This window comes from Castor canadensis, chromosome 11 (assembly GCF_047511655.1).
Source record: "Castor canadensis chromosome 11, mCasCan1.hap1v2, whole genome shotgun sequence".
Taxonomy (NCBI): Eukaryota; Metazoa; Chordata; class Mammalia; order Rodentia; family Castoridae; genus Castor; species Castor canadensis.
In genome coordinates this window covers 50970771-50994033 of record NC_133396.1, presented here as the reverse complement: position 1 = coordinate 50994033, position 23263 = coordinate 50970771, and the positions used below count along the sequence as shown (strand labels likewise).

Here is a 23263-nt window from a genome sequence, read left to right as displayed (position 1 = left end):
GTTCAATCCCCAGCACTGCAAATAAATAAATAAATAAACCAAAACAAAAACTTCTAGTATTTGCCTAAGTTTGAAACTTGGAAGAGAGACTATGATTGCACAAGCAAAAACAAATTTTTTTAAATCTGAGACTCTAAACACCAGAAGCATGTGAGCAATGGGACTGAAGAATGATTTGTTAAACTCATGGCTACTCGGCTGAATCAGGATGTCACGGCATCTCATATGTGCTGTGCACAGCGTTTTATGGACTGGGATGGGCAATCCGGAACTGTCACCTGCTCTTTCTGGTACATGAGTTGTAACAATTCTTGGTCATTTATTTTGGATGAAAGCCATTGTTTGGAAGGGTTAAATCATAACTGCAATTTTTTAGCCTATTTCTTAATCTATGCAATGGAAAGAACAAGAATTAGATTGAACCAAGGTGTTGGGGCTGGACCAAGTTGGCATTTTTTTCCAAGTGTTTTGAGTTCAAATCTACTTTAGAAATAGAATTAGTCAAGAACAGTTCAGGTTGGGGAATCTATAATACAACAGGTTATATCATAAATGGTGTTATGATAAAAATAAATAAGAAAAGGAGGAGGAGAAGAGGAACAAGAGAAGAAGGAAAGAAGGAGGGGAAAGAGAGAAATTATGGCTGCCATCTATATGCTCAAAATCTCTGCTCAGATTCCTCCCCCTGGAACAGGCAGGTGACACACTTGGGATCCCCAAGCCTCCTTTTCCCTAGGCTAAGTGTTTCTGTCTCTGTCAACAGCTCTTCATGTGAAAGTGGTAAGGAGCCACTGTGGTGTCGGCATAGGGCCAATGCTCCTGACCATTGTTGCCTGTGACAACTTGGCCAAGTGGCATTACTCCCAGAATCTCTGTTTCCTTATGTATACATGGGTTCATGCCCTTACTTCATAGGGCTGCTGGGGTGAGAGTGGAGGAGAGAAGGCAGAGGGAGCCAGCCAAGGCTTCCTCCCTCTGCCTGGGTTGGGGGGGCAACTGTCATTTATCAAGGTAATGCCTATGGGACCCTCACCTTAGAGGCGCCCTGAGTGGCTCTGGTGAGGACACATGGTTTTTGATTAGAAGGTGGTTTTTGTTGTTTAAAACTTCTGAGCTGTTTCATTCCACAGTTGGCTCACATAAAGCTCGCCTTCATCTAAAATAATGTAATTTCAAATGAGATGACAATAGGAGATGGGGAGAATCAGAGCAACAAAACAACAATGATGTCATTTAAACCTAGTCACTCATGGATTTACTCAACAGACACTTCTTAAGCAACTAGTATGTGCTGATCATTGTTCTAGCCCTCAGGATACCAAAGTGCCATATTTTGGAGTGGCATTTCCTGAACTCCTAAAGTAGTATTGGGAAAATATTAAAGTCAAAATCTTCCAACCCATAAAAAGTCTCCACAAAAGAAGCAAAGAAAGAAAACAGTAGTTATTGAATAAAATAAATCTGTTAAGAGTTTGCAAAGACAAAAAGGAATCTCATCCCCCTAGAGCCATCAATACATGCATGTTTTCAAGATGAACGAGGACTAGTTCTCAAGTAAGAGAACCGGATAATGTCCTTTTGTTACCGCTTTTGTCACATACAGTCTATCCTGACCTATGTGGGTTGAATTGAGTGTCCCCCCATTCATACATTGAAGTCCTAACCCCAGGCAACTCAGAATGTGACTGTGCTTGAAGATAGAGTCGTTTAAAAGAGGTGATTAAGGTAATATGAGATCATATGGGTGGCCTTAATCCACCTGATAGGTGTTCTTAAGAAAGAGGAAATTTGGACACACAGAGACACTGGGAATGTGCTTGATCAGAGGAAAGAGGACATGTGAAGACACGTTGAGAGGTGGTCATCTGTAAGCCAAGGAGCATGCCCTCAAGAGAAACCCACTCTGCAGCCTTGATCTCAGACTTCCAGCCTCCAGAACTGAACTGTGAGAAAACAAACAGCTGTTTAAGGTACACAGCCTGTGTTGTTTTGTTATAGCAGCCCTGGCAAACTAATACTAACTTTACCTAGAAATTGGATGAACATTTGTGTTAGCTAATGGGCTTTCTAATATTTTCATGACAAGAATGGTTCTGCAGTATGGAGGGAGACACCCACTGGAAGTCAGGCTCCTATTCTCTGTCAATCTTACAGGAGGCCATTGTTTTTGACTCACTGCCTGCACCTGGCCCCAGCAGACCAGACCAAACCTGAATGGGGTCCCTCATGCTAGGTGCCACGGATTTAAACTGAACTCTGAAACAGACCACTTTTCTACTTTCGGAATGAGGTATTGCCCAATTCCAGAATTACAAATAAAAGCCAATTGAGATGCACAGATGATACGTGCAGGAATTTCCGGGTGTTGGAGTTCTTGGGTCCACTCTAAGAATGAAAGCAGAGGCGTACTCCAGCAGCAGAGGTTGGAAAGATTTTATTTGTAGAGAAGAGAAGAGAAAAGCTGCATGGGGTTCATGCAGGGGGAACTGGAAACCAGAAAGAAACCAGTGGTCCCATTGGAAATTGGGTTTTTATAGCCTTTTTTGTATTGCCCAAAGACAGAGATGTCTCTCAGATCTCCTGGGAAGGAGAAGTGTCTCCTTGACCAATTATCACCTTTTGGGACCTCCTGCAGTCTGTCCTTCAAGATCTTTAAATCTGTTGTGATTTTATCTTTGGACACCTGGGAGATGGGTTGCTAGCTCCTTTGAGTCAGGATCATGGAAAGATTTTTTTTTTTATTGTGGTGCTGGGTTTGAGACCCAGAGCTGGTCACATGCTAGGGGTAGAGCTACATCCCCAGCCCTGACGTTTGCTTTTGTTGTTGTTGTTGAGACAGGATCTCTCTAGGTAGCCCAGGCTGACCTGGAACTCAATCCTCCCACCTCAGCCTCCTGACACCATAGCCTCCTATCTCGAAGCCCTGTGAGCCAGTGTGAGTTGTGGGGAGACCTTCACAGGCTTGTCAGAATTACTAATCTTGGAGGGGCAATGAGATCAGGTTAAACAAGGCCAATGGGTACAGAGTACAGAAGAGTCACACACTGCCTTTCATTCTAAAGGTTTTATTGGTCTCTCTGAGTCTAGCAAGGAGCTTTGAGAGGTGAGGCTGAGGGTCCATCTGGGAGTCAGGGACATGCACAGGTCAGCCAAAGAGCAAGAGGCCAGGGCTGGGGGCTGCAGGAGCAAGGGGCAGGAAAGCAAGCGAGGGCATTACACCTTCCACTAGGGCACAGCATGAACCAGCCAGGTGGAGCAGCTCTTCTCAGTGCCGGGACATCTGTGAGGAAGGACAGGGAGGAGGCAGTGAGACTCAAGACCTCTCCCTTGTCCTGCACAGCCCGCTCTCCCTGATAGATGCCATTCTCTGCCTCTTACTTTGGCTGGGCTCGGGGGGTATCTGGCCTTGTAGACTTCATCATTCTGCAGAGACCTCACCAGGCAGGAGCGGCGGTGCGAGAAGGTATCAAAGCTCTTCTTGCCATGGTAGGCCCCCATGCCGCTGTGCCCTGTGGGAGGAACCTGCTCAGGGCCAGGAACCCGACCACAGCTGTGCCTACAGTCCTCCTGGGTCCCTTTTCTGAGCCTCTTGGGGGTGGCCAGTCCCTAGGGTGTCCCCCAGGGCATCCATGTTAGGTACCACAGAGAGAGTCCCCAAGAGGAGTCTAATCTCACTTATACCACTAAATGGCTGCATGACTCGTGATTTGGAACCCCGGGCTGCTCTGGGCCCTCCTGAATTCCCCAGGTTTACCCTGCCCTGGGGGATGCCTGGAAGGAGGCATGTGGGCAGTGAGCTCAGCCCCGGACTCACCCACACCCCCAAAGGGCAGAGAGTGCACAGTGATGTGGACGATGACGTCGTTGGCTGTCACTCCACCACTGGATGTCTCTGCAATCATCTTCTTAATCACCTGCATCAAGATCAAGTCGCTGGCTTTGCCCTCCTGCCCAGAGGACACCCTAGCCTCCCATTCTGTCTGACCATGTCCTGGAGCCACAAGGACACAAGCTTCTGTAGCCAAAGCCCCAGCCACTGTATCAGAACCACATGGAGAAAAAAAGCAACAGCTCCCACACAGTGTGTAAGGCACTGTGTCAATGATCAATTCATCCAAAGCTCTCAGATGAAGCTACTGTCCTGATCCTGGAGATGAGGCCAAAGAGGCTCAGAGAGGGTAAGAAACTTGCCAGAAGTCACACATGAAACAGTGCAGCTGCAATCTGAACCCAGGTTAGTGGATCCCTGAATCCTTTTTGCATGTGAGTGTTGTGCACAGGAGCCCCAGGATGCTGGGAGGAGTCCCAGGCCCACCTTGTCATTGCTGGAGAACACATAGAGAGCCAGGGGCTTCTCACGCTGGTTGATGAACTGGATGGCTTCCTCCAGGCTGTGCACACACACAATGGGCATCACTGGCCCAAAGATCTCCTCCTGCATCACCGGAGACTCAGGGTCCACGTCCGTGAGGATGGTAGGGGCTGAAACAGGAAATAATGCAGAGTTTGCTGGTGCTGAGACCCCTGCCGCCCAGTCCAAGCTCTAGCTCCTGCTTCCACTTGTCCCAGGCTCAGACAAGGATGAAGCCCTAGAGAGCTCTTCCCATGATCCCACCTACATCCTAGGCTTCCCCTTAGCAAAGAATGGGGACAACTGTAGATTAGTCTGCATGGTGGAGGAGCAAGGTGTGAACATTGGGGGCGTAGGCACTACCCCTCCTGGCCACTTGCGTCCCTCCTGGAGCTCTACTGTTTCGTTGGCAAACTGGGGGCCAAATGGGCCCTATTGGGTGACCCCCAGTCTGGTCAATGAGGCTTCTCACAGCTAGGGCTCTTGTGGTCTCTGCTGTCCCATCCTCTCCTTATGTGTGGAGATGAGGGAAATTAAGCCTCTTTCTCTGGCCATGTGGGACAGAGGCTTCTGGGGCTGGGAGGGGGCTTCTTTTTTTTAAGACAGGGTCTTGCTATGTAGCCCATGCTGACCTCAAATTCTAGATCCTTCTGCCTCAGACTCCCAAGTGCTAGGATTATAGGTGTATACCACCACACATAGCTTCAGAGGGAGCTTCTTAAAAGCCACGATCAGCCTCTACCTGCTGAGGACTCCAAGGCCCACTGGTGAAAACCCACCTGTCAAGTATCTGTGCCCACTTGCTGCAAATTTGCTGGAGCCCCCAGAAGGCCAGGCAGGTGGACAGCACTACTGAGGACAGGGCACTCACCTATGTAGCGGGAAGCTGCATCGCAGGTACCTCCATGGGCCACTTTCTGACCCTCAATAAGGCCCATCACCCTCCGGAAGTGCTGGTCATTTACAATTCTTCCATAGTCACGGGACTGCTTGGCATTTTCCCCGTAGAACTCCTGAGAAGAGATGGGGACTTCAGGGAAGGATGCAGACCCTCTTTGTGCCAAAGACTTCCCAGCCACATGTCAGGAAGGACCGTCTTTGGGTGGTGGGATTCTAGGTGGGGCTTTTTATTCTCCACTATGCTTTTTAATCTTTCCTAAGTTATCTGCAGTGCATGCATATTCCTCTTACAATCAAAAGAAAATTATCCAGTAATTCCTGAAGTCCTAAAAGTCAGTCATGGCATCAAGCCCACCTTGTGCCTTACAGCTTCTCCCCTCAAATCCCAGGGTCCTCACTTACTTTCAGCGACTTCTTGAGCTTCTCCACCATTTGGTTCTGGATAGAGGGGTCACAGAGGATGTAGTCAGGGCCCACACAGGTCTGGCCACTGTTCATGAATTTCCCCCAGGCGATCCGTCTGTGAAAATCCCCAAATGGATCACATGATGCGTGCCCCGAGAACACTGGTTTCATTCAGTGTGCTTAGGATTAAGACACCTTGGGTTTAGTGCTGAAGGAGAACCTGCCTGTGTGTGGGCACCACCAGCTGTGAGCAGCCACAAGTGAGCCCTTGTACGCAGCTCACTCATTTCTAGACACTGGACTGAGCAGACCCAGCTCACAGGGACTTCTGGTGCCAGTGTGTCCTAACCTCATGGGTGACAGATGGGAATTTCTGAGGTCATCTGGGGTGAGGCAATTTTGTGCCTCTCTGATCATGCTCTTCCCCCGTGCTCCCTGGTACTGGAAATGAACATGCTAGGCAAGTGCTCTACCACTTGAGCCCTTTTGGTTTTATTTTGTTTTTGAGACAGAGTCTTACTAATTTTCTCTGGGCTAGCCTCAGATCCTCCTATGTCTCCCTCTCATGTATGCAGCATCTAGAACATGGTGTCCCTGTGAGAAGTGAGTTAGTTTTTGAAAGGAATACTTCCTGCATATCATAGTTTTTAAGGTGGAGATAGGCTCTTTTTGCTCCAATAGGAAAATCATCTAGCTAGTGCTACAAGTTCTGACTGGATCATGCTCTTAGAACCTTGCATGGCCAGTGTCACCCCTCTATCTTAAAGGGTCATACATGTGAAGTACGAAGTTGACCAAAGTCCCAGCTGGGATCAGAAGGTCCAGACTGGAGTTTTACCTTGGACCCCAATCATGTCTTGCAGATCTCAGATCAGCCCGTGCCTCAGTCAAGCGCTAGACTTGGACTTAGTAAAGTTCCCTAAGTATCCTACACTTGCTCTTGCAGCCTTTACTTGGAGCTCCACTTCTCCCATGATGCCCATGCAGCAGTCAGAATGCCACCTGGAGCTCTCCCTAAGAAGGTTTCCCAGACTCCTTGCACCTCATGTGAATGGGGATCCCCCAATTTCCCACCACCCCTGGAACACCTGAACTGCAGGCTCCATGAAGCAGGGACCATCTCTGCTACTCAGAGCAGAACCATAGTACTTGGCACCATTCCTGTGTGTTGGAAGGCAAGACAGATGGCCACTGCAGCCCAGACAGGCCCAAGCCTCCTCACCGACAGGCCACGTCCAGATCACAGTCCTTGTCCACATAGCAGGGACTCTTTCCTCCCAGCTCCAGTGTGACTGGTGTCAGGTGCTTGGCAGCAGCCGTCATAACAATCTTCCCCACAGCCGTGCTGCCTGTGTACAAGATGTGGTCGAATCTCTCCACGAGCAACTCTGTGGTCTCAGGGATACCCCCGTTGATCACTGGATAAAGATCCTTCCATTCAAGAAGAGAGGGCAGGCTCAGCAAAGACCAAGCCCTGCAGATCAGCATCCCACCTGGGTGGGGTTCACCCCAATGAGAGAGGGCAGCTGCTAGAGACTGTACCCTCCCCCACACAACCTGTGGTTTGACCCCTTCACAAGAATTTACTATTCTTCAAGCACCAATGCCTGGCACCAACACAGTTATTCTGGAGTCCTAGAGGTCACCTCACCTTGTCCAGGTACTGGGGGATGATGGTGGCCAGCAGGTTTGCCGTGTTCTCACTCACTTCCGAGGGTTTCAGGATCACTGCATTCCCTGAAGAGCATAACGAGTCAGGGCCACACCCAGGCCACCCCCCACCCCGAAGCCTCTGCCCTACCAATGACCAAGCCAGGAGCCTCTACTCCATCATCTGTCTCCTTGGAAGAGTGGAAGGGAGAGCTAGTGACAAATGCAAGTACACACACAGGCACATACCACAGAGGCACACACAAGTACACACAGGCACACACTGAGGAGCACACACAGGAACACACTACAGAAGCATACACAAGAACACATCTGAACACTCACCACAGGTGCATACACAGGCACACGCTGACCAGAGCCTACTACCTTCCCCTCTGCAATTGCTTGGAGGTTGGGGGAGAAGAGAGGAGAAAGTGGAGAAAGATGCTCAGGACCTGGATGGAAGAGCAGCATGGGCCCCTTCTGGTCATTTTGGCTAAGAGCAGCCCTAACCCCACAAAGACAGGCAGGGAGAGGCAGGCCTGAATCCCTCCTGAAATGGAGCCCCCAATATCTACCTGCAGCAATGGCGCCCACCATGGGTTGGATGGTGAGATTAAAGGGGTAGTTCCAGGCTCCGATGACAAGGACCACACCCAGGGGCTCTGAATGGATGTAGGACTCATCCTGCTGAGTCTGGGGAGTCTTCTCCACAGGCTCGTCAGCAGCCCACTCAGGAAGCCTCTTGATCATATTCTCAATCTCCTCCGTGACGTGCACCATCTCCTCCCAGTGGGCAGTCCATTCATTCTACATAGAGGGCTCTATGTGAGCTCACAGCCCAGTGCCAAGGTCTTGCATCTGGGAATATGAGCAGGGAGCCTCCAGCATTGAGCTACCAGGGTGATGGGGGCTGTTCACTGTGGGGAGGGGGCAGGGAACCAGCCAGAGAAGGCACAGGACAGAAACAGAGCTGAAGATTGGCCATTGTGGTGGTGACTCTGTGAGGTCCCCTTCCTGCCAGATTGGGATGTGTCCCCTGTGAGGTGTCTTAAAGGAGCCCCCAGGAAAGAAGGGTAGTTTATGAATGAAGGAGCCAGACCTGGCTAAAGGATAGACTCAAGGGTCATAAGGAACCGAGCCCATGTGTTGTCTGGAAAGCATTATAGACCAAAGTGAGACCTGAACCCAGGAAGGAGCCCTGAGTTGGGAAGAAGCTGTCAAAGACTCAGGAGATAGGGAGTGGTCACAGTACCAAGGGCTGCTGGGGGCCTTAGAGCATCCTGGAGTAGTGCCCAGTTGAGAAAGGAGGCGCAGACAGAAAACATGCACCTCTTTCATGAACTTTGTGAAGTCAAAGAGTGAGTTTTCCTGTTGTTTTTGTTTTAAGGTGAGCAGCTTGGAGTGATTTAAAAAATAATAACTCCAGGAGCACAGAGGGTAGTTGGTGGGTGAGCTCTGAAACAGAGGTGGGCTCCAAAGCTGTGGTCCCAGCGGGGAGGTGGGGGGCACGCCTTTTCTCCTCCCTGGCAAGAGGGAGGTGAGTTGGGCAGCAAGGCGAAAGAGTTGTGAATTTGAAGATCTGATTTTGCTCAGGGTGAGAGATGGAGCAGCCCCATGGGGATAGAGAGGGAGGGAGATGGACAGGTGCAGCCCTGCTGTTGCCTGGTGTGGAGAACCAGGTGGTCCTAGGTGCACAGAGGGTGGAGGGATGAGGGGACCATTATTTCGGGGTGTCCTGCAGGCGGGAGATGATTGAAAAGAAGAGGGGGGCTCCTGCTGCGAGCTGGATGAAGAAACTGGGCCAGGAGAGAAAGGCTGACAAATGGCGGGAAAGAGCCCTGCCCGAAGGTGGGAGGCGCAGGAGCATCCTGCGAGGCAGTGAGGCGGGAGGAGAGAGCAGCAGACTCCATCTCTGCTGGTGGCTGAAGTGTCACACCCTCCTCCCTCTCCCCACGCCCCATCCTTTCTGAGCCTCAATTTCGACTCTATACCATGGTCATGATGCAGTGTTCTGGGAGCGGAGCACGGTGCTGTGTAAAGTGCTGGGCACGATGTCCCTATAGCTACTCGCGACTGTGCCCCTTCCCACCACCGCCCCTATCGTATTCTGCCGCCGCCCCGGGGACGCGAGCACCTTGTGCAGGTCTGAGGCCAGCGCGCCCACGATGTCCGCCTGGCGCTCCTTGATCATGCGCCGCAGCGCCTCCAGCTGCTGGATCCGGAACTGCAGCGGGCGCGTCCGGCCCGAGTTGAAGGCCCCCCAGGCTCGCTTCACCACGTCGCTGATCTTGCTCATGGTTTCTGGGGACAGAGAGCACCTTGCAGCAGGGGCAGGAGGATGGTCACGTCCTTTGCCCCAAGCCGCAGACTGGCATCGGCACCCGGGCACTTGGTCCCCTTCAAGACACCCCCCAATGGGTTAACTTTCCAGGAAGGGTAAGATCTCTCCTGCAGTCAAGGAAAATGGCGTTCCCTGGAGAGTCCCTGTCTGGATTGGGTTTGTTTGTTTTTTCTCAGACATCTGGGCCCTTCTGAGTCTGGAGACATAGAGTAGATGACACTAATCTGAGTGACGACGAGGACGCAGTGATGGGGATTCTAAACAAAAACGTTAGTAGTGAGTCCTTGGCAGTGTGCTGGGGGCACCGCCCTTCCTGGCATCTCTCCAGTCCCGCTCCTACTCCACCTACGGGCAGAGCTGGTGGCACACTCCCAGGCAAACATTCCAAGAACTCTGCAACCAGCTTTCCAGATTAAATTAGATGAATAAAGGAGCCAATTAAAGAAAAGCCAGCACCAAAATATCCACAAAACCTTTCTGGCTAAGCCATTGTTCTCAGGAGCACTGGTTGCTTGGCAGAGCTGAGTCAGGCTTAGGTTTTAGACCAGTATGTGCTACACCTATGTGACACAAGCCAATGACATAAGCCAATGCCAGCAAAGGCACTGCAGAACTTCAGGTTTCTGTGCAAAAATGTAAAGGTGATTCCTGCTACCAGTACAAGAAATGGCATTAGCAACTTGGGATGACTCTTCTAGCAATTTGTCAGTATCTAGCAAAAACCTTTCAAAAGTGTTCGTCTGTTACACAGAAGGTCTGTGCTCTGGAGTTTCTAGTAAGGACACTATTCCTAACACCATTTGAAATACTGGGAACAGGCTAAAGGCCCATCAGCAGGAGGCGGTTTCAATGAGCTGCACTGCAGCTATGTGACGGACTATCGTGCAGCATTTGCCAGTGAGACAGAGAAAGCTAGTCTGCACATCCATAAGGGCACTGTCTGCTGCAGGTATGTCCCAGGCTCTAGGGATAAGAAAGAAACAGATTACAGAACAACAGGTGTACTAGGATTGTGTGTGTGTGTGTGTGTGTGTGTGTGTGTGTGCTTACACTTGCAAGAAAAGACCAGAAGGGTAGCCCCAAACGTGGGGAGAGAAATTGATGGGAGTGAAATTGTTAGTGAACTTTGTTTTGTTTCTTGTCTCTTTCTCTCTATCTTTCCCTCCATTCCCTCCCCCTTCCTTCCTTGTTTCCTTCTTTCCTTCCTTCTCTTCTTTCTTTCTTTAGTACTGGGGGGTCAAACCAGGGATCTTTCACATGCTAAACCTTCTCTGCTACTGAGCTACAACCCAGCCCCAGTGATTTTTGTTTTTATCTTCTATAGTGTTTGACATTTTGCAATGAGCTCATATTTTCAAATGTTAGTAATATTTTTCAATAAGCAATGCATGCTCATGGTAAAAGATTTAAGAGACAAGGGGGGCACAGAGAAAATTTCCCCTCTCTTCTCCCTCAGCTATCTTCTCCATCAGCTGTGGACGTTCCTCGCCACAGAGGCAACCAATATTATTACCTTACACTCCTTCCAGAAATGGTCAACCCACTCCCAGACTGCATGACTTGACACTGGAGGGTAGGGAAAAGCTATTTCCATTTTGCAAAAATAAAAACACACAAAAAATAAAATAAAAACAAAATAGATATATAACATTTAATTATATTAGCTATAGGTATATGATCCTCCTTAAATTTTGGTTTCTGATTCTTTCTACCACCTGTCTTCCCTCTGCGGTGCTAACCCCCCAACCTCAGCCCCAGGCTTTTTGTACAGGAAGAGGAGATCCTGCTCTCATCTAGGGTACCCCAAGCCTGAATGTGCCATGATATGATAGGAAGCTGAGGAGCCCCCTTACTGGGGCCCCTTACCCCTACCAGCCTGTGGTCCAGGCTCCTCCCAATGATCACACTCTTAGGGAAGGTTCTGCTTGCTTCCCCAGCCTTATGTGATCAAACCAGGGCTATCACCTTAGCCACTGGCCACCAAATCAGGCGATCCCAGGGGAGAAGAGCTGAAGTGAGTGGGACTGGGCTGCACTCGCCCCTCCACATGACCTCTCAGAACAGTGGTCACTGGGAAGGATGGGGCCCTGGACCTCCCCTGTGAGCCAGGATTAACCACGGGATGACTGAAATATTAATGGAGACACAAAGCACCCAACATGCCACCTGGCACTTGAGCAGGAGCAGTAGTTGACACGAGCTGGGATACCTGAGCCAGAGCCAGCCCGCCCTGTGGGTAGAATTCCTTCCAGCATCCCTGAGTCCTGCTCCCCTCACCTGTGCCAACTTTGACTTTGCCCCAGGCATGCCTGTTCTCAGCTCCCCCTCGCCCTCCTTCAGTCCTCATCAGAGCTCACGGTAATGACCCTGAGGAAGGAACAGTGACGAATCTGCTCCATAGATGAGGACAGTGAGACTGAAAACCATTCAGTGCTCTCTGGTCTCAAAGTTGGTTAGTGAAAAGCCGGAGGTCACACTCTTGGCTACTTGACCCTGCTGCCTTCTCGGGGAGTGAAGGAACCTGACAGCACACCAAGACCTCTCACGCAAGGCCACTTCAGTCTCCCTGCATCATGGATCCCTGGGTCTTCCTGGTGCTGAGGGTGACAGAACTGCCAATATGTGGCTTTGGACACTGAGTGCATCCAACCAGGAGATGATGGCCCTGGGGGAGAAGGACTAGCCCCTCACAAAGAGGGCTAGAGGATTTTCGACCCTTGGGGACCCTGCTCCACACGCAGGCTCTGCCTAGGTATTCCCACCTAGGGTGAAAAAAAAGAAGGAACCTGAGGGGCAAGGATTACCTTTGACACTGCCTCTCCCAGTGGCTGGGGCTCCTGGAATGAGCAAGAGCCCAAAGAGGACATATTTAAAGACCCTCCATCCCGCCCACTTGGCCCTTGGAGTCCTGGCCCAGGAAGTTTGCGTGACAAGGAAAAAAACGATATTCAAATGTGGGGTGTAGCATAATCCGGACGTCTGCTCCCTGCAGCTGGACTTTGGGGATTAGGTCTTGGGTTGTCTGTTTTTGTTCTACTCTGAAATGCAAGCTGTGGCTTTGAGGGTTTGGTCAGGGTTCACATCCAACCTTCAAAAGGAGCCTCTGTGTTTGCCCTGGGCGTGGGGGCCGCTGATTGATTCAGCCTGGCGTGGGCCTCTTCCAGATTTCCAAGTGCATTTGCCAGATGCTCATGGAGTTTGTGTGCAGCACCCTGAACATGCACCCCAAAGATTCACATCTCCTCAAACCCTGCCATGTGCGCAGGTGCCAGGGCCCCATCGAGGCAGAGGCCCCAACCTGCAGGCTGGGCTTTCTATGGGGTTCCCACTAATACATGGGCCAGGACCAGTGAGAAGTGCAGGAATTTCCCTCTTGGTGGTCACAATCCCAGACACTCTTTCTCTGCAGTTTGCAGGCGTCCTCAGGGCTCCTCTCTGTACCATGTTGTGACATGGATTGCCACATCTGGTCATTTCTCACACCTCCACTGCCACCTCAAATTCACAGCCTTTTCCTGCCCCACTGACCTATCTGCAGTCTACTTACCAGTGTCCAGGTGACCTTGCCTCCCATTTCACTCAGAGGAAGACACAAGGTCCCCACCGTGGCCTGAGAGACCCCCACCTAGGACGGCTACAGCATATATCCACACGTGGCTTCCTCAAATATCATGTCAAACAGCACCCTGTCCTTGTCATTCTCTTTTCCTCCATCACTTCTATCCCTCTGACATGTTGTTTGTCTAGTCATATGCTGCCTAGTGACAACCAAAATGCAAAGATGGTCCCTTAAGATTGCAGTGGAGTTGAAAAATTCCTATCGTTCTGGTGACACAGCCATAGTAACACCACAGTGCCACTCATCACCTAAGTGTGTGTGGTGACGCTGGTGCAAGCAGCCTACTGCACTGCCAGTGCTACAAAAGCATAACACACAATTGTGTCTAGTTCACAATATGTGTGATGATAACAAATGACTGACTAGTTTGTGAATTTACTGTACTATTCTTTTACCATTATTTTAGAGTATACTCCTGCTTACAAAAAAAAAAAAAAAAAAGAAAGAAAATCGGCTTCCAGTAGATCAGCTTGCCATGCAAGGCAAGCTTGAGTGCTAAGGACAGAATGCAGGGCCTTGGGCACGCTTTGCCCCAACCCTTCTATTTTTATTTGGTTTTTGAGATAGGGTCTCACCATCACCTTTGCCTGGGCTGGCTCAGAACTCATGAGCCCCCCATGTAGCTGGGATTATAGATGTGCACCACCACACCCAGCTACTACATCTGTTGACTGCATCATTTTCTCTTGTGCTCCACTTAATTTTGTGTTGTTTGGTTCATCATGGCCCTGGGAGCCATAAGCTATGTCATGTGGCCTCGGGGTGCAGTGGGCTAGACCATCTAGGCTTGTGTATGCATATTATTTTGTGATGTTCATACATCATTGTAAACAATGATGAAATGATGCACCTTCTGACGCATCTCTCAAAATATAACTCTGCTGTTTAGTGACACATACCTGCTTTGTGTGCTGCCTGTCTTCCCCTCACAGCCCCCATCAGCTAGAATTTCATTTATTCTTTGCTGCAATTCCCAGCTCCTAGAAAAGAGTCCAGCACATATTAAGTACTCAATAAATATTTGTTGAATGATGAAATAAGCAAACAAATTCAAAATAATATGAAAACTGCAGTGATCAGGGTGCAGAGAATGCTGAAGGGGCGCAGAGGAGTGTCCCATGGGAGAAGCATTCAGGCAAGCACTGAGGCGGGAAACAGGGTATCATGTCCACCAAAGTTTGTCACCAAGAAGGGGTTATGTGTTCACCATGGCCAGCAGGAGGTGAGGAGAGAGATGGGGCACAGAGCCCAGGGGGTTGGGGGAGCCCAAGCCTTGTGGTACAGACATGTCTGGTAATTTGGGGTTTTGCTTTTGTCATGAGTGGCAGCAATAGCAGGGAAGGTCAGAGCAAGGAGCCTTGGAACAGTTTAAATTGGTGAGGGAAAAAATCTTTTGGGTTGCTTATTTGCTTCTTGGTTACAAGTATCAGTTCTAGGGCCAAGGGTGTGGTTCAGTGGTTGAGCACTTGCCTAACATGCAAGAGGCCCTGAGTTCAATCCCCAGCATTGAAAGAAAAAAGAGAAAAGGTTTCAGTTCTGGCCTAGTTCAGGTGGTAAGGAAGATTTGCAGATGCCTGCTCTTTAGATTTTAATCTTTGCAAACTCTGATAATCCCTCCCCAGTGCCTTATCCTAGCCTCAGCTGCCACACTTTCCCTCCTGGGCCACTCTCATTGCCACCTGACTGCCCTCCCTGAGACGACACTCACCTCCCATGACACCTTCTCCAAACTGCTGCTGGAAGGATTTTTGAGCAATAAAGGCTTAAACATGTCTGCCCCCCCCAATTAACATCCTTCGGTGCCTTCTTATTGCTCTTAAGGAAAAATTCCATGGCCTCTGAGTCCCTGTATGTCTTGATTTCTGGCTGCCTTGCCAGCTTCACTGCAGACCACTCCCTACTGTTTTCACTAATTCTACTCCACTAGCATTCTTTTAATGGGCCAGGGGACCTCCTACCTCAGGGCCTTTGCACATGCCATTCTCCCCAGGACACTTTCTCTTCTACTCTGCACCAAGGTAACTCTTACCTATGTTTAGATCTCAGCTTATCTGATCCCCCCACCCCAGAAAAAATATACCTTCCTTACTTCCTTACCAAAATTTGCAGCCAAATCTGTTTGTGTAACTATTTTGATTGTTTTTCTTCTCTCATTGCCCTTCACAGACTGGAGTTTCCACGAAGGAAGTGATCTCAGATTTGTTTGGTGCATTCTACCCAACACAAGCCCAGGCCTGACTTAACATATTTTCCTTTTACGATGAGTTTATTTGTAAGGTGAGGAGTATCTGTACACCCAAGTATCAGAGGTGAGATTTGAGTGAGTTACACAAGCCCCTGGGAATTAGTAAAAGTAGACAAGATCTGTGTTGAGATGTGAAAGTCTTCCAGACACTTGAAGGTGTGAGTCAGACAAGAAAACCCACGCACATGCCTCATATGAGCAGGAAGAGACTGTCGTGAGCATGTAAGGAGAACACTTGGAAACACCCAAACTCCAACCAACGTGGAACTGTGACAAGCACAGGTCTGGCAAGGGACCCAAGTAAGTGGAAACTTACTCCTCGTTTGGAGAAAGACCACAGAACAGAAGGGGCTGCCAGCCTGGGCGAGCTACCTTGGAGGCCAGCGTTGACTGGGCCTCTCACAGAGCCAAGGCTGAGCATGCAGCTGCCTTGGCAGGACCTTTCCCTTCCCTGCTGCAGGTGAGGGACTGATGGCTCCAGGGATTTATGGAGTGTGGTGACTTCCATCCCAAGCCCATCAAGCCTCCTTTGGATTCCCTGGCTACCCCCACCATTGGCAGACAGGGCAAGGGGCTTTGGTACCATGGACCTGGAAGCTATTCTTGTCAGAATAAAAAAGGTACAGGCAGGCACCAGTGACTCACACCTATAACTACATGGGAGACTGAGGTTCAGAGAATAGAGGTTAGAGGCCAGCCCAGACAAATAGGTTGTGAAAACCTCAACCAACAGCTGGGTGCAGTGGTGCACACTTGTCAGTTATCAGAGACTGAGATTGGGAAGGTCATGGTTCCAGGCCAGCCCATGCCAAAAAAAAAAAAAAATTCTCAAGACCCCATCTCAATGTGAAAAAACTGGGGGAGCGGCTGCATTCCTGTCATCCAGCTACGGTGAAAAGGAGGATTGTGATCCAGGCTAGCCTGGACAAAAAGTGAGACCCTAGCTCCAAAATGACCAGAGCAAAAAGGGCTGGAGATGTGATTCAAGTGCTGGAGCATCTGCCTACCAAGTTCAAAGTCCTGAGCACCACCAAAAAATAATGATGATGATAATAGTAAAATAAAAAAGGCACATTGAGAAGTGCTGGTGAACTGACGAATGGATTAAGAAAATGTGGTATCTATACACAATGGAATTCTGTGCAGCCATGAAGAAGAACGAAATGTTATCATTCGCTGGTAAATGGATGGAATTGGAGAACATCATTCTGAGTGAGGTTAGCCTGGCCCAAAAGACCAAAAATCGTATGTTCTCCCTCATATGTGGACATTAGATCAAGGGCAAACACAACAAGGGGATTGGACTATGAGCACATGATAAAAGCGAGAGCACACAAGGGAGGGGTGAGGATAGGTAAGACACCTAAAAAATTAGCTAGCATTTGTTGCCCTCAACGCAGAGAAACTAAAGCAGATACCTTAAAAGCAACTGAGGCCAATAGGAGAAGGGGACCAGGAACTAGAGAAAAGGTTAGATCAAAAAGAATTAACCTAGAAGGTAACACCCACGCACAGGAAATCAATGTGAGTCAACTCCCTGTATAGCTATCCTTATCTCAACCAGCAAAAACCCTTGTTCCTTCCTATTATTGCTTATACTCTCTCTACAACAAAATTAGAAATAAGGGCAAAATAGTTTCTGCTGGGTATTGAGGGGGGGGAGAGGGAAGGGGCGGAGTGGGTGGTAAGGGAGGGGGTGGGGGCAGGGGGGAGAAATGAACCAAGCCTTGTATGCACATATGAATAATAAAAGAAAAAGGAAAAAAAAAAAAGAGAAGTGCTGGTGACAGTTTGCAGAAAGTGAGGAGTGGCTGAAATGTGCCATCACTTTGGAAATCAGTGTGTCTGTTCCTCAAAGAGTTGTATAGAGAATCACACAACAAGTTCATTACTACGAATGTATGCCAGAGAAATAAGACAGGTTCTCAGAACACCTGTACATGGAAGTTCACAGCAGCATGACTCAACAGCCAAACATGAAAACAGCCCAAGCATCTACCGGCTGATGAATGGACAAACAGCATGTGCCACATTCACACGATGGGTGAGCCTGCACCTGCAAAAAAGAATGAAAACACGACGCCAGGTGAGAGCAGTCAGATGTACAAGTTCAAGGTGTAGAGGAAACAGCCGGAAAAGGCAAACTGATAGACAGATGAGTGGTTTCCAGGCCTGGGGGGGTACTGGAGGCAAAGAATGGGGAGTGACTGCTACCGAGCAGAGGCCTTTTTCTCCAGACAAAAGTGCTTAAAAATAGGTCTTGATGAGGGTTGCACAAAAAAATTATTATTATTAAATTGTACACTTCAAAACAATGAATTACGTAGTATGTGAATTATATCTCCATAGAGCTTTTAATTTTTTCTTTTAAGTTTTTATTATCATATATTTATCTGTTTTTCTTTTGCAGTGCTGAGGATGGAGCCTATGGCCTTGCATGTGTGAGGCAAGTGGTCTACCCCTGAGATACACCCCCAGCTGCTACTGATTCGTAATTTATGTAGTTCCTCTGCCCTCAAGCATAGTTCCCCATCCTTAAGTATGGGCTGCACACAATGACATCCTCCCAGAAAGGACAGAAGAGATGGGGGAGTGGGGAAACCTGACAAACATGACCTCATCCAGAGATCAAGGTCAACACCGACAGTGAGAAGCCACCTTGCTCATAGGTATCCTTGATATCATGGGATGAGAAGGACACTCCACCTCTGTGATGTTTTACCCCCAAACCCAATGCCTCAGTCCAGTCATGAGAACAACACCAGGTATGTTCAACTAAGAGGCATTCTACAGGACAGCTGACAGCATTCCTCAAAATTGTCAAGCTTCTCAAAACAAGGAAGGTCAGAGCCGAGAGGAGTCTAAATGTAATGTGGGATCCTGGATGGGAAGCTGAAATGTACAGGACCTCTACTGTCTTTGCAACTTTTCTACAAACCTGAAATGATTCTAAAGTAGCTTATTTATTTATTTATTTATTTAGGTGCTGGTTATTGAACTCAGGAATTTAAACATACTAAGCATGTGCTCTACCAGTGAGATATACCCGAAAATAGCTTATTTTTAAAAACTCATTTCAAAAGCTGCATGGAAGTTCATGCCTGTAATCTCAGCTACTAGGGAGGTCAAGATCAGGTTCAAGGTCAGCCCAGCAAAAAGTTAGCAAGACCCCATCTCAACCAATCTGAGTACAGTGGGTATAAGCTGCAATCCCAGCTATATGGGAGGCATAGGTAGGAGGATCAGAGCCTGAGGCCAGTTCCCAGGCAAAAACTCAATATGCTATCTGAAAAATAACCTAAGGAAAAAAAGGACTGAGGTGTGGCTCAAGTGGTAGATCTCCTGCCTAGCAAGCATGAAGCCTTGAGTTCAAACCCCCATCCCCTTCCAAAAAAAAACACCTCATTTTGAGGTAGCAGTTAGAGTGAATGAGTCAAGCTTCATGGATGTTTAGCAGAATGGCCTGGGAAGATGCACTCAACTTCCCCATCAGTTAAAAAGTCCTCAGCAGTTGTTCTGGGACCCTAATGAGGCAACACACACACCAAAGCTTTGCAACGTGAAACATCGTCCAAAATAGCTGATTTAAGAAGTGAGCTCCAGTTCAATAAATTCACCACATGAATGTCTTTTTCTCTACACATACTAGTCTTCCTAATTTAACATACAGCCTGTGCAGTTTAGCCACGTTGCTAGAGGACAATGCTGTCATCTTGAGAATGCCATAGAATGTGTTCCATAAAACTGAGGTGGTTGCACTGTCACTGAAAGATATGACCTTAGGGTGCCACCATCGTGTATGTGGCCAGTCACTGACTGCAACGTCGTTATGTAGCACACGACTGTGAAAGAGTCTTTGCCTCTGGGTAGACCTTCCAGCTTGCCAGCGTGTCTTCTTTCTCTTTCTTCCTACCTACTTCTCAGTATCCACAGGGCTCCCTCCCACCATTCTGCTCTTCCACTGCTTGGTAGGCCACTCCTCCTTCTCCCATCTCCAGTGGTCACCCCAACAAAACCCTGCAGCACCTTCCAGGGGGCTAGGGACCCTTGCATGTAGAGTTCCAGCTGTAGCACCAGCAGCAGGGCCTGCTGACCTAGCTGCTGACTGCCAGGGCAGAAGGGATGGGCTTCAGGCAACTGCACATCACTCCGACCTAAGGAGACGCCTTCCGATTCCCCTCCAATCCCTGAAGTCATCAGGCAGTACATAGTTGCTACACTGTTTGTCTAGGGAATAAGGACAGGTGCAATTTTTTTCAAATATTTTCCATCTGAGGTTGGTGGAACCTGCAGATGCAGAACCCAAGCCCACAGGAACCTGACTGGATCAATTACAGTACCCCTTCAAGGAGAGGCAAGAAGGCAGCAGAACTGGCTGTGTCTGGCCCTTACTCCACTGCAGCTGCACCTTCTGGGGAAATGCAGGAAAGAGCACCAGGGCCTCTTCCTCTCTCTTAGCTGTTGCCAGCTGCAGTGCCTTGGGCCAGAGAAGCTATGGATTCACAGCTCCAGGAGGGGAGGAGTGGGGGAGGGGCTCCTCCAAGGACGCCACAGAGGTATCCAATGCTCAACCCATCCCTCAGGCTTTCCCAGGAAGTCAGGACAAAGCCCAGCCTAATGAAGCAGAAAGTACAGCAAAAGGCTGGAGGGGAAGGTGCCAGTGTTGCCCCAGTTAAGCCAGAGTACAGCAAAGTGCAAGTCATGGTGAGTTAGGCACTGGCCACCTGGCAGCAGGAATGCCCGGCCCAGCCTGCCCAGCCCAGGCAAAGCTTGCATGAGTAACTTCCTGGTGCTGACCCAGCTGCAGAACCCCCTGCAGACTGGCCCAAGGTCCTGGAGGGAACACATCTGAGCATGCCAAGAGGGCATGCCAGGGCAGGCTTTGCTTGGTACTTCTGATCTCTCTGGGTTTGAGAAGCCCCACCTAAGATCATAACAAACAACAAATGCACTCTCATCACCTATGAAATATAACATTTATTCAAAAAATGGAAATAAGGCCAAGTGCAGTGGCTCAAGCCTGTAATCCTAGCTTGAGCAGAGGCAGAGATCAGGAGAATCATGGTTAGAGGCCTGCCCAGGCAAAAAGTTCACAAGACCTTATTTCAATTAATGACTGGGCGTGGTAGTACATGCCTGTCTTCCTAACCACTGTAGGAAGTACAAATAGGAGGATTGTGACCCAGGCTGGTGTGGGTATAAAGCAAGGCCTATCTCAAAAATAAACAATACAGAAATGCCTAGCAGTATGGCTTGGGTGGTACAGCACCTGCCTAGCAAGTGGGAAGCCCTGAGTTCAACCCCCAGTACTGCATAAAGAAAAAAAAAAAAACAAGGAAAAAACTTTAAGTTTTATTTCTACTCTAGAACCACACAACTGTAATTTCACAAACTTGCACCCTTACACAGCTCAGTGTCTCATAAATATCCTATTATGTTTTTCCTACGTTTTTCTCAATGCTTATATAATATACAGAAAATAAATAAAAACCTGCATGATACATGGGGAGTTGTCACTGTAAATGTCATTGTTTTAAAAGGGAGGGGATCTGTCATGTGGTGTGTTTTTCTACGATGATCTGCGAATGGACAGTATGATGCTATGGTTTGAACCTCTGGGGCCCATAGGCTAAAGGCTTGGGCCCCAGCCTGGTGGAAGTTTTATAAGATGGACGGAGTGGGAGGGACTTTGGGGACTGGAGGTGTGCTCTTGAGGGGGATATTGGGACCCCACCAATTCTTTTCTTTCTCTCTTGTTTCCTGGCCAGCATTATGTGGATGGTGGCCTTGGGTCTGCTTATTTCTCGATGTGTTGGCATGAGTCTCCAGAGTTGTATCCCTTGCTGTCCTCGGTGTTCATTCACTCCTGTGGCCAACGAGATAAGGAGAGGAGCATGGTGACCCAAACTGAAGCTGTAAAAGATGTTCTTGGGTTCCCTGGAATGGGGGGATATAGGGAGGAAGATAGAATAATGAGAGAGAAAGAAAGAAAATGTCATTTTAAAACTTGTGTGACTGAAAGCAGGCTGGTCAGTAAAGGGATTTAGTTATTGTGAGCATATTTAGGTATCTATTCCCATTACAGATTCTCCTGCCTTAGCTCCCAGTGCTGGGATTACAGGCATGCACCACCACACCCAGATAAGCCCATAGGTATTATAAGTGTTATCTCATGCATACCTGATGACATCCCTGGAAAGTAAATACTAAGATGCTTCATTGTTTGTGGGGCAGGGAAGGAGTCTAGGGAAGCCATGAGAAGCAAAATGACTTGTTCGGGATCACGTAACAGGTCAGGAGGAGGAACTGGATCTGTCTCCTCAGAGCTGGGACTCAAGTGGCACCCAGGCCTGTCACGTGATGTGGGGGGCAGTGTTGAGGTAACTATGTATACACAGGGATGAACTATGGGGTAGGAAGGTAAGAAGATAGTAACCCATAGGGGCACAGGTGGCCTTATCAGAGGAAGGCCCAAGACATGACCTTACTTCCTTGGCAATAGAGCAAAACAAAAGTTGGAACCGTAGTTATCAGGCACCCACATTCTAGAGTGAGACCCCTCCCAGCTCACTTCGCCACATGTTCTGCTATATCTCAATTTCCCAAGGCCACAGCCAGAAGGACAGCCCATGATGAGAACTTCCTCCAACACTCACAATGCTGGTTCACTCCAGACCCCGAGAGTTACTCACAAGTCACACCAGGGAGCCCAACGCAGACTCATCCAGTCCAGGTCACACCGTAAGTCTCCCTGCCTGGCCCACGCCCTCCCTCCTCAGCGTAGGGGAAGCGGTTCTCCTGGGCAGGAACAGGTGGTGGAAGATGATGAGTGGTGTCCTGTCAGGTTCCCACCCAGGACTAGGCTGGCACCTAGGGAAGGAGACTGCCCAATGTCAATCCTGGGCTCCCAGTGTCCTCTTCTGTCCCTTTAGGGCTAGAAGCCTGTGACTCAGGTCTGCATGTTGTCTGGAGAACAGAAGATCATGTGAGGCAGAAACAGTCCAAAGAGCAGCCCTGAGGCATCTGGTCGTGTCAATCACATCACAGTAGGTATAGCCTTTGGCACAGGGTAAGTGTGGGCACAGAGGGGACTCCCACATGGGACCTAAGAGAAAGACAGACCGGGCTCTGGGGCCATACACTACCCTCATCACCTCCCTCCAGGCTTTGGCGAATTTACAGGCCACAGCCCTGCTTCCAAGGGAATCTGGGCCCCACCTCCTCCTTCATCCCCATCCTCTCTGCCCAGCCCCCACCTTGGCCAGGGGCAAGATCACTGTCCGGATGTTGGTGGGAACATCAGAAAAGCAATACTGACACTCTTTCACTTCCTCTGATGATTCTGCATCCTGCCATTTCACTTCATTTGATCTTCTGGACCCAGCAGTCCTATGACAGTGGCCTAACACCTTCCCTGGGTTTTTCACATCATCGGAGTAGCAGGGCCGGGTTGACCCAAAACATCAGGGGCCTCCTTCTACTCTGTCTGTTTCTCTGCCACTTGCTGTTACAAGGAACAGAGCCCAGGCTGCAGGCCAGGAGCTAGGGCCTCCCTGGGCTGTACCACATTCCAGAAGGGAGGTGGCAACCACAGCCTTCACAGCTGTGGGACCTGGACCTCATTTTTTCCTGGCACCACTTCCTCAGCACCCCAGGGAGTGTTCTGGATGTCCTGGTACGTGGACCCTCCTAAGCCAGGATAAGCCTCTGTTTTTTCGGCTCTAGAGTGGGATGTTTTGTGGAACACAT

At 49.1% G+C, this 23263-nt stretch overlaps 1 protein-coding gene and 1 long non-coding RNA gene across 5 annotated transcripts; both read right to left on the bottom strand.

Annotated features, from left to right (window-relative positions):
• Window positions 1-3049: 3049 nt before the first annotated feature.
• On the bottom strand, window positions 3050-12487 carry Aldh3a1 (aldehyde dehydrogenase 3 family member A1). The gene is made up of 11 exons (XM_074046681.1): window positions 12455-12487; window positions 9444-9610; window positions 7885-8116; window positions 7308-7393; window positions 6879-7087; window positions 5654-5771; window positions 5223-5364; window positions 4316-4482; window positions 3815-3914; window positions 3379-3509; window positions 3050-3280 (listed from the first exon to the last, which is right to left on the bottom strand). The coding sequence occupies exons 2-11, from the start codon at window positions 9603-9605 to the stop codon at window positions 3266-3268; spliced, it is 1362 nt and encodes a 453-aa protein (XP_073902782.1). The 5' UTR covers window positions 9606-9610; window positions 12455-12487; the 3' UTR covers window positions 3050-3265.
• A 7986-nt stretch (window positions 12488-20473) lies between these two features.
• LOC141413812 (uncharacterized) lies at window positions 20474-23256 on the bottom strand. 4 transcript variants are annotated; one of them, XR_012438723.1, is made up of 3 exons: window positions 22833-23256; window positions 22207-22619; window positions 20859-21451 (listed from the first exon to the last, which is right to left on the bottom strand). It is a non-coding gene; the product is annotated as an uncharacterized lncRNA (long non-coding RNA). The 4 variants fall into 4 exon arrangements; XR_012438724.1 differs by having other exon boundaries at window positions 22207-22480; window positions 22833-23033; XR_012438725.1 differs by lacking the exon at window positions 22833-23256 and adding an exon at window positions 22771-22786 and having other exon boundaries at window positions 22207-22480.
• Window positions 23257-23263: the final 7 nt, after the last annotated feature.